This window comes from Ictalurus punctatus, chromosome 8 (genome assembly GCF_001660625.3).
Source record: "Ictalurus punctatus breed USDA103 chromosome 8, Coco_2.0, whole genome shotgun sequence".
Lineage (NCBI taxonomy): Eukaryota > Metazoa > Chordata > Actinopteri > Siluriformes > Ictaluridae > Ictalurus > Ictalurus punctatus.
The window spans coordinates 11,811,403-11,827,677 of NC_030423.2; the positions used below are offsets into that span (position 1 = coordinate 11,811,403).

The following is a 16,275-nucleotide window of genomic DNA, read 5'->3' on the forward strand; positions in this document are numbered from 1 at the left end:
TTGTATTTTCTCATTTGTAAGTTGCTTTGGATAAAAGCGTCTGCTAAGTGAATAAATATAAATGTAAATATTCTGTTTAAAGTCTATATTTGGGTTGCAGCCATATTCCGAAGAGTGTTTATTTGCATATAGGCATCAGATTATTCCTGTATACATGGTTGTTATAAATACACCTGAGTTGCCATCTCCAAATACCTACCCTACAGGTAAGAATCTGAAAGCACACACAATTCCTTGCGGACTGAACATGCACATATATCTCCTTTCAGTGGATTTACTGAATAAGGTGTCTGCATGCAATAAATTTCTGATTAAAACAGGCATATTCCAGGGGTGAGAATCAGAATAGTCTCTTAACCTGAATCGGGCTGCAATGTTTTACATGACTCAATACTAATTAGAATATTGCCAAATTCTGATTAATATCAGAATACTGATGTGCATGAAAGTCAGTGACAAGCTGTATTTTTTCATGCTATTAACTTTGAGAGAAAAAGAAAGGCTGGTGAGGGAACAACTGTTTATCGCTGCTATGATGTAAGTGATAACAGGGACTAACTTGTTTTTTGATGTTAAATGCAACTACAAATTTTTATAAATTAAACTTAATAAAGACTTTAATAAAAAAAATATTAGCCTTGGCAAAATGCTGCGATATAATAGAAATACAACTATTTTCTGTTGTGCTACTATGGAAAAATTCCACTGTGAGAACAATAACTCTGTGTCGGGCCACATCAAACCACCCCATCATTGATTACTTTCCTATAACAGCATGCCCTGTAATGTTTTCTACATTACATATGATACTACAGTTGCAATCAAAATTATTCAACCCCCATTGCAAATCAGGTTTATTGTTAAAATGTACAGATGTTCAGCTGTTTGCAATGAACAAATCAAACAAAAGCAATTGAAATAGTTCAACACAACAAATGCTTCAAGTAGTTTCCCCAAATTCAACTGAAAATGCAACTTGTAGTGATTTCTACAGTCTCAAAATTATTAAACCCCCCGAATAGATTCCCTCAGAACAGCACAAATATGCAAACCAAGTGTTGTCTCAAGCACACCTGATGCAGCTAATCAAGGGCTTCATAAGGTGGGTACTGAATGCAGAAGGTTTCCATGTTAGAACTACAAGATGTACACCACTACTGAGCCAAAAGCACAAGAAAAGTCGGCTCAAAATCATGAATAAGCCACAGAAGTTTTGGTATTCTGTTCTGTGGAGCAGTGAAACAAAACTGGAACTTTTCAGCACGATGGATCAGCGGTATGTCTGGAGGAAGAAGAATGAAAAAGAACACTCTGTCCACAGTCAAGCATGGTGGTTGCTCGGTGATGCTCTGGGGCTGCTTTGCAATCTCTTGCACTGGAAACCTGCAGCGTGTGGAGGGTAAGAGGGATTCACTGAAGTATCAGGAAATCCTAGGAGAAAACGTCATGCCATCAGTGAGGAAGCTGAAGCTTGGGCGTCATTGGACCTTCCAACAGGTCAATGATCCCAAGCATACCTCAAATTCCACCAAGGCTTGGTTGTAGAAGTCATCCTGGAAGATTCTACAGGGCCATCACAGTCACCTGACTTGAACCCCACAGAAAATCTCTGGTGGGATTTGAAGAAGACAGTTGCAGCACGCAAAACCAAGAATATTACTGAACCGGAGGCCATTGCTCATGAGGAATGGGTTAAGATTCCTCAGGAACGCTGCCAGAAGCTATGCATCTCATTTGCAGCAGGTCATAACAGCACAAGGTGCTCTACTAAGTATTAAAGATGCTTGCCATGAAGGGGTTGAATAATTATGAAACTGGAGAAATCATTATAAGTTGCATTTTCAAACTTTAAACCAACTTGTTGCTAGCCCAAGTTAGCCAGTTGGTAAGTTAGTCATTTCTATTATATTTTCCTTAAAAACAACAAACAAACTTGCTAAATTCTATACTAAAGTAACCAGCTAGCAATTGAGTAAAGAAATGTAACATGCACAGTGCACTAGACATTATTATTATATATAATGACCCAAAAGAAACAGGTTCATGTAAATGTGTAGCAATGTTTAAATATAACCTTCAATAGATAATAAAAAAAAGTTAAGTTACATATTAAATGGTGTGATCTCTTGGTAAGTTCTTTCTTACTTGTCACTGCCCTGTAGAGGTCGCAGATAGCAGGTGAGAACCGTCTGGAGGTCTTTCACAAACTCACGCTCGTGCTCCAGGATGTCTTGTACCACCTAAGACACAACCACAACAACATCACACGCATGTGGTCTTTCCCCAGAAGACATGAACTCCTTTGATTTGACCTTATATCCGGATACAATCAGACTTCCTTGTTCGGTTGAGGGAACTCACCACACTGTAGTAGTTTTTGGTCAGCTGTGGAACATCGAACCCCTTCACCGCTTTAGGCGAGATTGGTTTCTCTGAATAGAAGAAATAATAATAATAAAAAAATACATGCAGAATGAAGAAATGTTTAAAAAATAACACATTTATGACTAACACAACCAATGCAGTCAATATCACTATTAATGAATATTATTATAATTCATGTCAGTTTATTTATAGAGGAGAATTAAAAGCAACAGTTGACCTATGTGCTGTACAATGACTACGAAAGAAAAACAAATAATAAACCATACACAATATAACAAACTACAACAACAAAACACACAACATAACACACTGTAGAACAATAACATACAACACAGTAAATCAGTATTGAGTATAAGCTAAATAAAAGAGATATGTTTTATGTACGAGCGGTTCTAATAAAAACAGGGATACTATTTCAAAGCTTAGGTTTAACTACAGAAAAAGCACAGTCACCTCTTCATTTCAGTCTAGACTTTGGGACAATTAATAATCTCTGGTTGGAAGACCTAAAAGATCTCACCAGATGGTGTTCAGTCAAAAGGTGAGAGAGATACGATGGTGGGAGTCCATTTAAGTATTTAAAAACAAGGAGTAACACTAACTTCAATTCTGTAAAATACTGGCAACCAGTGCGGAGAAACTAAAATAGGAATGATATGTTCAGGTTTCCAAACACCAGTCAGTAGCCTGGCAGAAGCATTTTGAAACATGTGGAACCGAGTGATGATTAGCTAACACAAATATAAAGAGAATTACAACAGTCAAGCCTTGAAGAAATAAGAGAATAAATCACCCTTGCAAAGTTTGCCAAATAATTTCACTTTGGCAAAGACTCGAAGGTGGAAAAAAAGAAGAAAATAGAACTAATAAAACAGAATTAATTTGTCAACCTACATTTACCACAAACGGTTTTTAACAAAAGGAGACAAGTCACCAACATTTCGATTTGGTGTTCCAAGGGCTTCAGAACACCAAATCGAACACAATTATCTCAGTTTTCCTCTCGTTCACACGTAAAAACATCCAACCCTTTACATCCGTGAGACAGGTCAAAGAGAGAGTCTAAACCATTCTTATTGCATCTCAGGTCCAATAGATTTGGGTATCATCTGCATAAAAATGAAAAGACATACCGTGTTTATTCAAAATAGAACAAATACAAGGAAAACAAGATAGGAGTGAGAATAGAGCCTTGGGGAACACCACAAATAAGAGGAGCTGCATGAGAAGAAAATTCACCAATATTAACTGAAAACCTTCTCTTGTTAATTCATAGCAATAATATTAATAAGGGCATCAAAGAGTCAAAACGTTCTTGCATTTATCCATCAGTGTTCTGTCACTAAAATACCCAACATGCATTATGCAAACTTGTCATTCAGATATTGGAAATCTTCAGCACAAATAGAATTAATGGTACAGCACCTGTGAGAAAGAACTACTAGCCAGTCATAGTATGGTTGGCTACATGTGTCAGATAAAAAAATAAATAATGTTCCACTAAAACATAACTTGTCACTCAATGCTTGTTGTATACCCCCCCATACACAACCCCCTACCCGCTTGTTGCAGAATGCTTGCAACATGAAACAACCATGGCGTGCTAAATACCAAGATGTGTTACCAAAGTGATACCAGAGTGTTATTCGCCGTTTTTGTGGGGGAAAAAAAAAAAAGTTGTACAGCTTTGCAAAAAGTGCTTAAGCAATCAGAAAGGAGAAAAAATGATACTGATGTACTTCAGAGTTACTGAGATCACAAAGGACACCAGAGTCGAGCCACACACTGTAAACAAATGACTTACCAAGTGAAAATATCTAGAATATCTTGAATTTATGTAGCATGTCCTATTGTACAATTACAATACACGGCATATAAGATTATTAAGCCTATTTCGAGATCCCCCCCCCCTCAAGCTTGAAATTGTCTTATTCTATTGCCAGATAATCTTGCGTATTACAAAGTTATTTCTAGAAAGAAGGAAAACTTATCTGCCAATAGAAAAAAAGGAGAGAGTTTAAGGCATGAAATTATTAAAGTGTTTTGAAATGAAGATAACGGTCTTATTTGTGTTATATACTAATCTCTGGGATATTAGATACCTTTATTCAAGGAATCGTCACTTGTTAAAACAACAAGTAGTGTAGTGTATCATTACCCACTCGGCCTCAAAGAACAGAATTGGAGCTGAGCCAAACTAAGGTAACTTGACTTTAGCTTTTGTTTTGAAGCATTATTTTTATATATATATATATATATATATATATATATATATATATATATATATATATATATATATATATATATATATATACACACACACACACACACACACACACACACACAAACACACACACAGTGCTCTCCACTAATATTGGCACCCTTGGTAAAGATGAGCAAAGAAGGCTGTGAAAAATTGTCTTTATTGTTTAAACTTTTGATCTTTTGTTCGAAAGAATGCACAAAAACACTCTGCTCTCATGGATATCAATCAATTGCAAGAAAGCACTGGTTTGTAAAAAAAAACCAAACAAAACAAAAAAAACAACAACACACTGTTAAATATGGGTGTGCAACAATTATTATTGGCATCACTATGAATTCATATGAGAAAAATATATTTGAAGTATATTCCCATTGATATTGTACATTTTTTTGGTACACCTCGGTGACTAGGTACAGGAAATTGTTCACAGGGGTATAAATATGAGGTAACACATAGGCCAAATTCCCTTAGTCATTCATAGCATATAAGAAATAGCTATAAGAAAATAGCTAAAGCATTGAAAATCACCATTTCCACCATCAGGGCAATAATTAATTATTTAAGATAAGTAAACTGGAAATGCCTGTCCTCTCATCCAAAAACAAACTTAAGCGTCTTCAGTTTATCAGACACTACTGGAACTTCAAATGGGATTGAGTCCTATGGTCAGATGAAACCAGAGGTGGTTTTGGTGCACACAGAGAGGTAGCCATATGGAAAAGTACCTCATGCCCACGGTTAAATATGGTGGTGGCTCTTTAATGTTTTGGGACTGTTTTTCTGCCAGAGAACCTGGACATTTTGTTAGGATACATGGCACATGGACACTATCAAATATCAACAGATATTAAATGAAAACCTGAATGCCTCTGCCAGAAAGCTTATAATGGGCCATGTTTGGATCTTCTAGGACAATGATCCAAAACATACATGAAAATCAACACAAAAATAGTTTACTGACCACAAAATCAAGGTCCTGCCATCGCCATCCCAGTCCCCTGACTTGAAAGCCATAGAAAACCTGTGGGATGAACTGAAGAGGAAATTCCACCAGCGTTTGAAGGATCTGGAGAGATTCTGTATGGAGGAATGATCTCAGATCTCCTGCCATGTATTCTCCAACCTCATCAGCCATTATAGCAGAAAACTCAGAGCTGATATCTTGACAAAGGGAGGTAACACAAAGTATTGGCTAAAAGGGTGCCAATGTACACCTATATATAACAAAGATTTTAAGTTTTGATAAACCTGTGTTGTTTGCAATTGGTTGATATCCATGAGAGCAGAGTATTTGTGTGCGTTTTATTAACAAAAGATCAAACAGTTAAACAATAAAGACACACACACATTTGATATATAACATTTATTTAGAAAGCCTGGTCTAACATGGTTTTAATTTTAACTTTGCCTTCCCCTTTGTATGCTGCAGTTCTGCATCCATGTACTGTGGCTCGAACAAGTATTGTGCAATAATTAAAAAATACATTACAAGAATTAAACAATCATAATCAGCCCACTGACCATTTTGGAGAACTGCATCAGAGACACACAGTGCCTTAATGTATGGTTGAAAGGACAGATGTTTGATGAACATGACCTTGGTTTGGAAGACTGACCATGAAGGATTGTGGATACAAGTTTGGAATGACAGACAGAACATGACCTCTCATACTGGACTGGGTTACTTACCACATGGTTTGACCTCTCGGACATAGTTGCTGGGGAACCAGCCAGTCTTGCCATTGAGCATCCCTTCCCACCATCCACCCTCCTCCTGCCGGGTGACATGGATCAGCTCGCCCTTGCTGAATGAGAGCTCGTCCTCGTTGTTCTGCTTGAAGTTGAAGCGTGCCTTCACCATCAGCTGGCTACCTGCTCCATTTTCTGACATCTCCTGCATCCGATAGCACACAGATTGTTGTGTGTTTAGACATATAGGCTATTACTGAGACCTTTAGTTTCATACACTGGTCTTAGGTCTTACCACTGCTTTTGATTGTCTACGCAAGGATTTGGACTTTGAGATGGATGATGTCGAGATCGACAAACTAGGAACAGAGGAGCTGGACTGTGGACATGGCCTCTCAGTACCACGATCTAGCAAGAGGAAGAGGGAGAGAGAGAGAGAGAGAGAGAGAGAGAGAGAGAGAGATGATTTCAGAATTGGGCTGTAACCGAATACAAAAACATAATACATATATTCCACCCATGAGGAAGCAGTATTCAGAATACAGTTGCAGCAGCTTCTCAATTCTTTTATTTGCACCACTTAAAGAAAAGATGACAGTTACTATTAATTCTAAAGGATACTGTGACTAAGGTGTTGGATGAGTCTTTTCAAAATGTATTCTGAATATATAACTATTTTAATGTATCTTATAATATATGTTACTGAATACATTTAAGACTGTTTTCAGCCTTTATATTTACAAGTAAGCAGATCAGCGCTTAGCATTTGTTTTTTTGTGAATAAACAAATCACTGCAAAGTCTGCACGTCTTTAAACATGGAGAATGAAACGGTTTCATTTTCTTATTCAAAAAGTGCTACTGTTGTGTTGTTTTTTATCTTTTATAAATGCAGCTAGTAGTAACATGATTATTTCGGTTTGATTATTTGTATTGATTCATTCAGTTCTTTTCAGTAGATATGCTAAAAAAAAAATCCAATAACATTCGAGTTCATTTTATTGGCTTACAATGGTTGAACAGTATGTCCTTCATAAAAGCTTTATATGACATTTGAGCAGTACAACAATGCTTTGTAGCCATTTCCAGTTTAACTTCAGGTCTCTTTAGCTCCTACATACTCAGACAGTCTTCTCATATGAGCGGTAGTCATACCACTCTTTCCACAATTCTCTCGTTTCCTCCTCTCTCTTTGTCCACAACGGTTAGGTACCAATAACGGATCTACAAGACTGACAGATCTGAAAGACTGTAATCAAACATTTACACACAGGCACCTCCAAACGCACGCTGAATATCAGAAGGCACAGTTCTGCTTTCATGCTTTCAGCCCTGAAAGGCTCAATCTGGACTGCATGCTGATAAAGAATAAAGCAGTGCACTGTCTGTTACATTTGCTGTTTCTGTCTCCTAAGGCTATAGATGGCAAGACCATTTAGTTTCATATTTTGAACAGAACGCTGCTCTGCAGGGGCCATCATGCCTCTCGGTTTCCCACAGTGCTGCCCTCCACCTGCTCTGGCTACCCAATCAGAGTATAGTAAAATAGGCTTCTGAACATCTCCATCTTCAGACCTGTGTGTGGTATGAGTGAAGATGCTCAACCAACCTACACAATAACAATAAACCTAATTAAGAATAAATACGTACCACATTTTCTCTTCACTCTACAGAATTAAGGGGGACAACTGCGTGCCAATTCACCAAACACACAAACTGACTCTTCTACCGTCTGTTCCATCCTTCTGTTAACTTTCTGTTCACTTGGTATGTGCATAAAGCCATGTGGTTTTTTTTCTTAACCAAGATTGCACTATAGCTTCATATCATATTCATAAACATTAGGCCATTTCACTGAGTCCCTTCATGCATAAAGAGCTGCAAGCCAGTATGAGAACGAAAGAGAGAGACTTGTGTAACACACTCTGTACTGCTCAGCAGGCTGTGAGAGTAAAGGGCACAGAATCCATGTGCTTGTGCAGATGCAGTCATTTGCTCAAACAGACTGCTCAATAAACAACTGTCTGTTGGCCAGAGCAGAAATGGGCAGCTGCTGCAACTTGAATGTGAGGCTCCATTCACACTGGCAGGGGTTCTCAATGTTTTTTTTTTTTTTTTTTTTTTTTTTTTTTTTTTTTTTTTTTAAAAACACCCGTATTTAAAATGATCCACAGACCCCTTCATTATAGCTACTCAATGTTTAATCATTTATTTATTCTATGTGCGTAGCAGTCAACTATTCAAACTACTAGGCTCATTATATAAACACGTACAATAATATGTTGACTCTTTACTGGAGCCATTGAGCATTTTATTAAAACTGACATTAGATTCTAGACATTATTTATATGCATACTTGTTTTTTTTTTTTTTTACTGAGGTTTGGATTAAACTCATTAAATTCGAGTGACATGCCAAACATGCTAAGAACATTTACACTGCAGACCACCTTATTCAGACCAACTTACATATATCTCATACAACTGAGCCGTTAAGGGTTAAGGACCTTGCTCGAGGGACCAACAGTGGCAGGGCGGCAGTGCTGGCATTATAACTCATGACCTCAGTAGATCAATGTCTTAACCACTGAGCTACCACTGCCCTAACTATATCTATCTATCTAATTAAAAAAAATAAATTATATATATATATATATATATATATATATATATATATATATATATATATATATATATATATATATATATATATATATAAAAAACAGTATGCTGCTGCTGCTGGGAAGAGGAAGAAAAAAATTGCATACCCCGTCTATGCTTCACGGACCCCTAGGAATCGCCGAACACAACTCTGAGAACCATGGCAACAAAGTCTTCATACTGATATGAAGAAGCAAATCTTCCCTCCAAACTAACACCTTCATTTGCGTATCCTACCCCTGTGCCTCTTATTGTATTGATGCGAACAATAAATATGATCTAATTTAACAATTGATATCAGGGAAATCGGCTCACTGCAGGCACTATAATGGCCAACCGTATGTGGACATCTGACCATCACACCCATATATGGGTCTTACAAAAACTGTTGCCACAAAAACTGAAGGACACAATTTTTTAGAATGCTCATGATCCAAAACATACAAGGTGGAGGTAGTGTCATGGCACGGGCCTCCATAGCTGCTTCTGGAACAGGCCCACTAATCTTTATAGATGATGTAACTTAAAATGGTAGTAGCAGAATGAATTCAGACATTTACAGGAACATTCTGTCTGCCAATTTACAGAGAAATACATCCAAATGAATCAGTCGGCGCTTTATCATGCAGCAAGACAATGATCCAAAACATACTGCCAACTCAACAAAGGACTTCATCAGGGGGGAAAAGTGGAAGGATTTAGACTGGCCAAGTCAATCACCAGACCTTAAAACAATTGAGCAGCATTTCACCTCCTGAAGAGGACACTGAAGAGAGAACCCACCCCAGAACAAACAACAATGAAAGAGGCTGCGGTAAAATCCTGGAAAAGCAACACAAAAGAAGAAACCAACAATTTGGTGATGTCAACGAGTGACAGGTTTGATGCGGTTATAGTAAGCAAGAGTTACCAAATATTAAGGGTTATTTACTTCAAGTCTTATCTGTTCCTATACTTTTGCTCACCTAAATATTGGGTGGTCTGACATAAAAAAAGGTTCTATGTTTTGCATTGTTTAACACATCGAGATGTAGATACCAGGAAATAAAAGCTGAAATCCTAACCTCTCGTCTCATATCCATCTTTTAATCTCAAACCCAAAATGTCTGGTGTATAGCACAAACAAACGACTTGGACTTGCCGTTCCAATAGTTTCACAGTGGACTGTATTTTAAAATCAACCACTTCACAATGGCATCCTGGATGGAGGGGATCTTTCAAGACGACCATAATTTGCATGCTGACATAGACTGAGTTCACCCGTGAACATTTCAATTATTTTCTGTACCAAAAAATATATATATAAATGCATTAGACTCAGACCTTTCTTTACCTTTTCTATTGTCTATAGAAAATGATGTTTTGGCTTAATTCTTCTCACCGTGGCAGTGATAGAATCAGAGGTATAGAGAAAAGCTCTTTAGCATTTGTTTCTGTTTTTTTTCGCTCTTTCTGTTACTTAACAGTCTTAAAATGTGACCATGCCTCTCATACTCTCATAATCCTTTGGTCTTAGCAGCACATCACAGTCAGGATCAAGTGTATTTTCACTTTATCCTCATCCTTAATTTGATTTGTCAGGGCTTGAGCAACATGATATTATTGGATTAATTGTGAATTCCACAATCTGCCAGATAGCACATGAGCAAAAAATGAAGTCGTGTGCCAAAAAAACGAACTAAACCCATAACGAGCAGCGCAATAATACCAAACCTTCTAGCAAATCCATGACAACACGTCTGATACTGATCATATGGAGGGTTTGGGAAGAGCCGAATCAAAGGTCGAATCTAAATGTGGTTGGAATGCTGTGGGGGACTTTGGGTAGGATGGATGTGCAAGAAAGCCCTCTAACATTATAGTGTTAAAGCAAGGCTAAAATTCCAGTCAAACAGCTACAGAACTACATCCACTACTTCCACCATGTTCATATAAAATGTTAAATCAATTTTAAAAATACGCGAGGTACTTACTCTGTACTTTTATATTATTACTGTTGATCTTATTCATATTATTTTATTGTTTATCTTCTTAATATTATTTCATTTCTTGTATTTTACTCTTATTGTTAAGCACCAGTACACCAAGACAAATTCCCTGCAAATGTAAACCCACAATACTCAGCAATAAAGGTGATTCTGAAAAGAATCACGCATGCCAAGTAAGCACTTGCACTAGATTTCCAGTAAACTTACTCAGAAATCTCACACAAGAAATAAGGTCAGATTCAATCGTGGACATGAGGCACAGGAAACAAGACCGTTTCAGAATGTTTTACATCAAAAGAACATTGTTTAGGCCAGAGTTCAATACACAGGATTTAAAGCTTACAACCTTGAAATACAGTACTAGTTTGATTTCATACTTCATACACCCTCTGGTAGCGGATCACACCCTAACCACTGACCAACCTATGACATACACAGATGATTCATAATTGTCACACATATCATAAAAACTAATTTTATCGTTTGCTTCAAAGGCAGTTAGACAAATTATATATTAAAAATGATGAGACAGCCGGGCCAGTGCATTTATTTTGGGTCATGGATTTGAAGAGCAAGAAATGTATTAATAGTCTAGCTGTGAGCAATGCAAACACAGATTCAGTTTGTTAACATAGTGGTGCATAGCCTGACCAAAAAAAATCCCGTTCAAGCTGTAAAAACAATAACGTGTAACATGTTCAACCTATATATTGCTGATTTATACAGGTGTGTCTCATAGCATATTGGAATGGAATTTCAAGGGAAAAGCTGTAGCTCAAAGCTAAACATTGCTCAGTGAGAATTTACAGCATCGCTGAAACAGCTACTCATCCTGCTTTATTTTATGAGACACCTTTAGTGAGAATTGAAGCAGAAAATCACTATATAATGTAAGATATGTCATGATCGTTGCGAGACAATTACCTTGAGTAGCGATGTTTACTGCTGACAGTGTGGACAGAACCTTGCTAAAATTCTCACCAGTGTATAAGCTCTCTGGTTCAAAACCCTAAAAACGAAAAAGAAGAGAGAGAAAAAAGATAGTGAGAAACACTAAATGAAACAGGAATCAGAGGTCAAATGCAAAAAAAAAAAGAAAAAGAAAAAAACTTCAGTGTATACAGTCAGAAAAGTGGAAGCTGAGTATAAAGTCGTACAGCAATATGACAACATTGAGAAGCATACAAGATGCCTCCGAATCGCTGTCCAGCCTCCGACGTTCACAGGCCGCTATCCTTTTTCTTCCAACAGGTTAGGTTTCACGTTTTAAATTAAACATCATAAACAGAGAGTTTACATGGTACACTGAAGTGCATCAGTCTTCTTATCTGTTTAAAAACCCTTCAGCAGTGTTGCACGGGACAAGATGAAGACTTAAACAACGTTACTGTGCTCTGTGAGGCAAGTTACTGTTGGAATTGTTTTCACATCACAACTTGCTTTGGGCATGACTTGGCAAAGACTTTATCGGGCTCACACTTTAATCACACAACTTAGCATTTCTCTCCTTTCGTAATATGTCCAGTACAACGTGCTCTAAACAATCAAATTGAAAACCACTTTTAAAAAAATTCACTCATTTTAAATCCTAATCATATAATTAAAAAATGTGAATTATTTTAAACATTTTAAGTGTTTGGTGCATAGTTAAATCAAAATCAAAGATCTACAGAAGCTGAAAACAAAATACATGATTTCCTTCCCTATGGCTATGAAGATGACCGGCTTGGCCAAATTACTCCCTTTCCCACATCCGAGAGATGCTATCTTTAAGACTTATAACTGAGTGTCCTTGTTTTGATTTTTGGTGTTTTTTGTTTTTAGATGTGTTCCTGGATGTGTAGCTCTCATGTTATCCATTCATCAGCAGATTGGCACTTGGCGCTCACTGTCAAACGTTAGACTACAAAAAGGTGGATTTTCTTCTTGGCATTTACTGGTAAATTGTTTGCTTATCTCCGCACTTTCATTCCAGTATGTTACAATCAGTATAACATTTTATTTACCACGTTCCCAGGGTTATTTAGAGAGTTTAATGTCCTTCTAAGTAACAACATTAAAAGTATTTTAAAAAATAATAATTTTTTTTTTTAAATTGTAAAATACTGTATCATGCCTTATTCACAAACATTCTTTATCATTTACTTTTACAGGACAGACAATGCATGTACATACAAGCACCCACATAAACATGCTAGCTAAACACATAGCGAATGGATTCCTGGCTTAGAAATGCTAACCTGGAGCAAGTGAACAGCAAAAGCAGACAAAACTACACAATGACTGAAATTCAAAGTGGCCAGATGTGGGACTGTTAACTTAGTGAGTTAGCTGAGTACTGATACTATCTGGATGGGTTGATAACATAAGTAGACCAAAAAAAAAAGGCAGTGGTTAATCATGAAATGGAATATAATCATATATAATCATAACCTGCTACACTTCACTGAGTGGACAAAAATGGTAAAAGGTTAGCTAAAGGGTTAGCATGCGTCAAGGAAAAATGTGTCAAAACATTCCAAAAGCAAAAAAATGCACTGCCAAAATGCGCCTTAAATAGCCGGGATAAAATGGAAAGAATTCCAGATTTTCATTAGTAGGAAAGGGGCAGATTTTTTTCCCCCCATCACATCTGATGTAATTCTTAATATTTTAGCTGTTGAAATTTTGCTTGTTCATCTGGTAATTTTGTGGAATACTTCCGACACAAAATGAAGTCTTTAGCCTTACTGCACACTCAACACTAATAAATGGGCATAACAGCTGGACTAGGCAAATTTGTATGACAAACATTTTAATAAACTCAACTCTTACAACTAGGATAAAGTAAAAGAAATGTAATGTATATGCTGCATAGGAACATTAAGCCACATCACAAAAAAAGAGATGTGAACTGATAAAGTCTGAATAATAATAAATAAGACAGCTGTTGCACTACTTTTACTTTGCTTCCGCTTTGAAGAGTTCCCCCAAAAAACAGAAGCGAAAATTGGGCAAGTGGCTTCTTTCTCCAGTCACATGATTTACATCTTCTGTGAGAGGCAGTTGACGGACCACTTCTCAGGTCTCATGTGTTCGACTTAAAAACACGTGGTCCATATGCGTTGTAGCATCCCATCCTGCTAGCATTTCAAACAATAAAATATTGCTAATATTGGATGTGCTCAGCGTGGAGTTTTTTTTTTTTTAAATTGGTACAAAATCTGGGAAGCAGCTTTAGAACCGGACCAATGACAGTACTGAGTGCAGGACCGGGGGGTTGGGGAAGAGAGCATAGTCTGTGAACAGAACTTGCAAATATAACTTTTACTGTTAAAGCACAGATACAACCAAAACACCTCGAAATCCTGGCATGTCACCGCGAGTCCAACCTCCCTTTACAGGTGATAGTGCTGCCTGGACATGTTGAACCTCCAAACTGGAACCAGCCCTCCCATTTTCCCGAGGAAACGGCAGGCCCCGAATACATCACAGCTGTTTACTTTGGCATATTGAATACCTAAGGCGTTCTGTCACAATTCAGTTCTCCTCATTTCTATTAGTATTTGAATAATTCAAGTCTCCTCTTGGCGGGACTTCACAATGTAGCTTGCAAACTCCTGCTTGTAAAGTGTCTGCATTCAGTACATGCCACAGGTAACAGAAAATACACTATAAAATGCAATTTAATAAACTTGCACTCTTATATATATATATATATATATATATATATATATATAAGAAATAGCTGTAACCAGCTCAGCTTCAGAGAAGATGTGATGATTCGCAAACAGGCCAAGAAAGACAAAAAGACAAAGCAGCATACATAATGATTAAAAATTAACGCACTGCACCTATATTTACACATTTCCCCACGTGCTCTGAAAACATTTCCCATGTTTCCCTAAAAGTATTGATCTTTATTCTTGTACAATTGGCTCGACCTGGAGGAAGAATTACGGTACACATCCCTCACATGATGCTTGATGGCTTGTAAACTAGACAGTTAATCAAAACACATCAGTCCACGGATATAATAAAACACATTATCAGTTTATCTAAACCGAGCAATGTCAGTCATGTACAAAGTTGTTCTAAGAGCAATCACTAATAGCACTTTTTATTTATTTATTTTATCTGACTTGTATTTATTATTATGCAGATAGCTCAAATATACGCAGAGAATATTTCTCTCGCTTTATTCCTGCTGAGATTCTTCTGCAAATACCCCATAACGTCCATTCAGAGGCATATGTCCTGGATGTAATTAGTTAGGAGAATGATGTTATGATAATAAAGTGCAATGACCGCTTACCTCAACCTTTAAAGAGACGCATCCTTTCAAAAACTCCCGAATGTTGCCAATGCAGTCGGTTTCACATTTAGGATCTGGACAGTACTGCAAGAACAACAACAAAAAATAAACAACCGAAGAGGATAAATAATACTACTAATGTCACATGGGTATACTATCTAACTGCGACTCGAGGCTGAAAAGAAGCACGAGCTGAACGGATTCCGGTTTAACGGCGTAACCGAGTCGTTTAGGACGAACTAATGCAGTGCATTCGTTATGCAAAAGTATTTCTCACTCTTCTTGTCAGCATAAACTCTTTGCTCCTTGCCCTTAACGCTCACAGACCCCTTTCCCCGTCACCAAGCAAAAAAAAAAAAAAAAAAAAAAAAAAAAAAAAAAAAAAAAAAAAACCCTGTGTGGAGGAAGTGACGATCTGCTCAGGGTCCGTAGCGACAAGTATGGGCACGTTAAAGCGGAATACTGTGCAAAACACTACACCGAAATAGTATTTATACGTTATATTTATATATACATATTTAAATATCTGTAGCGCGCGCTGCTTTGAGTTAGTGTTAGCAACATGCTAACAGACGCCTGCTACAGCAGGCCTTTCTCTAGTCGACTACAGACACTGTAGTATGCTGTAACGGTGTATTATTTCCACATTCAGCACATTAATTAGTTCTGAAACCCAAACACCAAACCAAGCTAACACCCACAATCCGTCCACGTCAATTAAACATGTCAGAAATCTACTGCTGTGGCTTTTACAATCTTAAGCAGCATGTTTGAATCCACTGGCTACGGAAATGAAACCACGGGCTAATTCTTAGGCATAGAAATGAAATATAAAAAGGTTTAAAAGTGGAGATAAAACGGGAGAGAGGCTGATAGAAAGGACGTGCTTTGTTATGGTGTAAGACGATACAGGCGGCAGAACAAGACAAGGACGTTAGAGAATGCGGAAGACTTAATCGTGCAGACAGGAAGTCGGAGTTTACATCGCAATTAA

General features: G+C 37.3%; 1 protein-coding gene across 2 annotated transcripts in view; it reads right to left on the reverse strand.

The window, feature by feature from the left end:
- arhgef6 (Rac/Cdc42 guanine nucleotide exchange factor (GEF) 6) overlaps positions 1-16,275 on the reverse strand; it is a 38,898-nt gene that overhangs the window by 22,118 nt on the left and 505 nt on the right. For both annotated transcript variants that reach the window (XM_017474318.3, XM_017474317.3), the window contains exons 2-7: positions 15,282-15,365; positions 11,912-11,996; positions 6,636-6,748; positions 6,341-6,545; positions 2,362-2,432; positions 2,146-2,240 (exon numbers count right to left, since the gene is read on the reverse strand). In XM_017474318.3, the coding sequence (XP_017329807.1) occupies positions 2,146-2,240; positions 2,362-2,432; positions 6,341-6,545; positions 6,636-6,748; positions 11,912-11,996; positions 15,282-15,365 (653 nt within the window). The remainder of the gene's footprint in view (positions 1-2,145; positions 2,241-2,361; positions 2,433-6,340; positions 6,546-6,635; positions 6,749-11,911; positions 11,997-15,281; positions 15,366-16,275) is intronic.